General features: G+C 35.3%; 1 protein-coding gene across 1 annotated transcript; it reads right to left on the bottom strand.

Moving 5' to 3' along the window:
• Positions 1-705: 705 nt before the first annotated feature.
• On the bottom strand, positions 706-2,333 carry LOC110785281 (peroxidase 12). Its single transcript, XM_021989724.2, has 3 exons — positions 2,034-2,333; positions 1,724-1,918; positions 706-1,458 (listed from the first exon to the last, which is right to left on the bottom strand). The coding sequence occupies exons 1-3, from the start codon at positions 2,271-2,273 to the stop codon at positions 832-834; spliced, it is 1,062 nt and encodes a 353-aa protein (XP_021845416.1). The 5' UTR covers positions 2,274-2,333; the 3' UTR covers positions 706-831.
• Positions 2,334-3,268: the final 935 nt, after the last annotated feature.

The following is a 3,268-nucleotide window of genomic DNA, read 5'->3' as shown; positions in this document are numbered from 1 at the left end:
TAGGAAAGGATAGTTTTGGTTTCATACCAAAAGGCTTTGGAGAGTGAAACCTCGGACTGGAAAACGAATTTTCCTCATGAATGTTTGCAGAATCCTTAAAAGCTTGCATGAATTTCATCAATTCATCAAACTTTTGATCAATCCTTTTGTTATGATCCTCTAATTTGGAGCTTTGTTCTTCCAGGCGTTTTTCCGGATTTTTGAATTGTTCATCCATGGTTGCTTTCCTCCTAGTAGCCAGAATTAATCAGTGCCAATTGCAGCAAGAGATTGAGCAAGGGATTGACTCTGATGCCAATGATAGGGGAGCTGTTGGAGCTCACCTCTAATGGTGATAGGAGTTGTTTACAGACGAGATAAGAAGAAGAAGGAAATCAGAAGAGAAGAGAGAGGGAGAATCTTAGAAGAAGAGAGAGAGAAGTAGGAGAGAAATCGTATATTTCATTATATGTCCAAATGAAATGAATGAGTGGTTTTATAAGCTGACAAGTCTAGCTAACCAACTCTACGATCTCCTAAATTTAAGGAAAATAACAAACAAATTTTCTAACAAACTTTGCCGCCAAAGTTTGAATAACAACTTGACTAATTTTGGTCATTTTCTATTAACAGAAACTTAACTAGAATTACTCCCATATCATAAGCTTAGAAATAAAGCAAGTACTCAAGAACTAACTCTAAAGATTCCTCAATCCAATACAATCCTTGAATTGAACCGTGGAATTCATTGAATGATCAAAGGTCATATTATTTATTCATTACATAACATAGTAACATACTAACAATATATTGTTACAATTTTATTCGATGTACTTGCTTGAAGCTCCTTAATTAATATTGTGATAATCTTTCTTTTTCATGATCCACTTGAGCCACAGATTTGAGATTGACATGGCGGATGACATTCCTTGCAGAGCAGTTTGTGCGAATCTCCCCTTGTGTCCCGGTCAATACACTTAGCTGGCTCATTTTTACCATTGCATCTATGAACTTTTCAAAGAATAAGTTCTGGTTTGTAGCAAAGCTTGTGACAATAGCCTTAGTTCTTGAATCGGTATATAAAGTCTGATCGGAGGTGAACAAGCCTTGATGATTCATAAGGTCGACAAAATACTTGTTGTCGAAAACATTGGGGGTACGAAGGTCCAAATTAGTAGTGCTATTAGTGGTTGCAGTAGGGCAAGTGAGCTTAAGGTTGTTGGCCAAGGTTTGGTCCATACTAGGGTCTTGAGTAGGATAAAGTCTATTGGTGAAGGAGGTACAATGACTGATTCCGATGGTGTGGCCACCCGAGAGGGCCACAAGATCCGTGGCGTTTAAGTTTTTGGTAGCAAAGGCGTTGAGAAGTTGTGTAGTGTTGAAAAAGGGAGGTGGTAGATTAGCTAAGGTTTCGCTTTGTGTAGCAAAGCTTAGGCCATCCCTTCTTCCTAAGGGAACATGGTAGAATGGTCCACCTGACTAGAACATCACAACACAAATTCAAAATAGGAAATTGTTAACTTAATTAGATAATTATAGTTAACTAGAAAAGCGACATCATCAACTTAAAGTTAGCAAAAAAAAAAAACATATTCATGGCAAATTAAGACAACTTGTTAAGCCTTAGATGTGTTTAATTGTATGGTCAAACTTGTGTGAGAGAAAAAAAGTTGTGCATTGGCAACCGTGTCCATTCAAAACGATACGAGTATTAAGGGACGAAGGGAGTAGAAAATAATTATACCTGATAAACAGACTCACGAGCAGCAAGGGTAGCGATATCAGCACATGACACAACTCGGCCACAATGGTAATGTACATGGGCACGAAGATCATTTATAATCTTAAATGCCTCATGTCTTAGCGTCAAATTTGGAGGTGCATCCTTTTCACTTGGGGTACTGGATGATCCAACCAACAATACAGAACCATCACATCCCTATAATATTATATATGGAGTTAATGTTTTCGGGAAATGATATGAAGCATCTTAATATATAGCTAGTGAAATATCATAATAGGTGGAAAATACTCAACCATGTTAGATAATATACCTTAACGAAGCAATCATGGAAATGAAGACGGAGCAATCCAGCAGCTTGGGTTATATCTCGCTCAAAAACATCAAAAAGATGATCTCTAATAATGAAATCCAAATCTGGACAACTTCTTGAGTAATATGAGTATGAGAGACCATTCACAACTGGTACTGTGCTTTGACTCTTTGAGATTCCAACTAAACATGATATTGCAACAACTAACATAAGAGGGATAATTTTAAAGCTGACCATCATTTTTTTTTATTTTTTTTTTATTTTTCACGTATTCCTTTTCTTGTATTTTAGACATTGCCCATTGCATAGCCCTATTTATAAGGGGGAAATTAAAAGAGTTATATATATGACGTTAATTATTTTGTTACTGTTTTATTTTATTACTTAATTAGTTGAAATTTCTAAATTTGACTAAAGTTTAAAATCATAATTATCTCACGTGAATGACTATCATGCGTATGTCCGTAGGGTTTATCTTCCTCTTCGTTCGGTCATAAACTCATAAATCTTGCGTATGGTACGACACAAACTTGAAAGCATTCTCTATTCTCTTTTGTTTGTTGCGGAATGCACATAAAGTCTTGAATACATGTGTAACATATATGCAAGTGTATAATATCAATACATTTACATTGCGTTTGGATAACTAAAATAAAAGGGAAGTGAAAGAGGAGGATGGGAGGGGAAAGAAAGGGAGGGGGAATTTGGGCTCTCTTTTCAACTAACACTCTTTACAACCATTTTGGTAGCCAATAATTATTTCAAGTAAATTTAGGAGGGGGAGTAAGATTATAATCTCCATGGTGATGCATATATAGTACGTATTATCCTAAACTTGTAATTTATTCTTATATTTTCATTTCCACCCATTACCACCCCAAGAGTGGTAATAGATACTCGCGTGTAATGAAAATTGATGAAGCAAAAACGGCAATTGTATTGGCAGTAAAGTAGCATTAATGAAAATTGATTTTCCTTACAAATTTAATTTGCAAAATCATTTTCATTAACATCATTCAAAGAACTCATCATCCCTCGACATTACGATAGTTACACAAGAGCAATAATGTGCCTATGTATGATTGTATGAAACATTTAAGTCTAGAATAAGGAAATAATACAACATTTGGTAGAAATTAGATAGGAATTGAACAACGCTATATATATACCATAAGTATTGGCATTTGGCCCTAGCTATAACACAAGAGGACTACCCTTAAAATAATTCATTGATA

Source organism: Spinacia oleracea, chromosome 4, assembly GCF_020520425.1.
Source record: "Spinacia oleracea cultivar Varoflay chromosome 4, BTI_SOV_V1, whole genome shotgun sequence".
NCBI classification, from domain to species: domain Eukaryota; kingdom Viridiplantae; phylum Streptophyta; class Magnoliopsida; order Caryophyllales; family Amaranthaceae; genus Spinacia; species Spinacia oleracea.
Note: the sequence above shows the minus strand (reverse complement) of the source record. Positions and strands in the feature narration are given on the sequence as shown.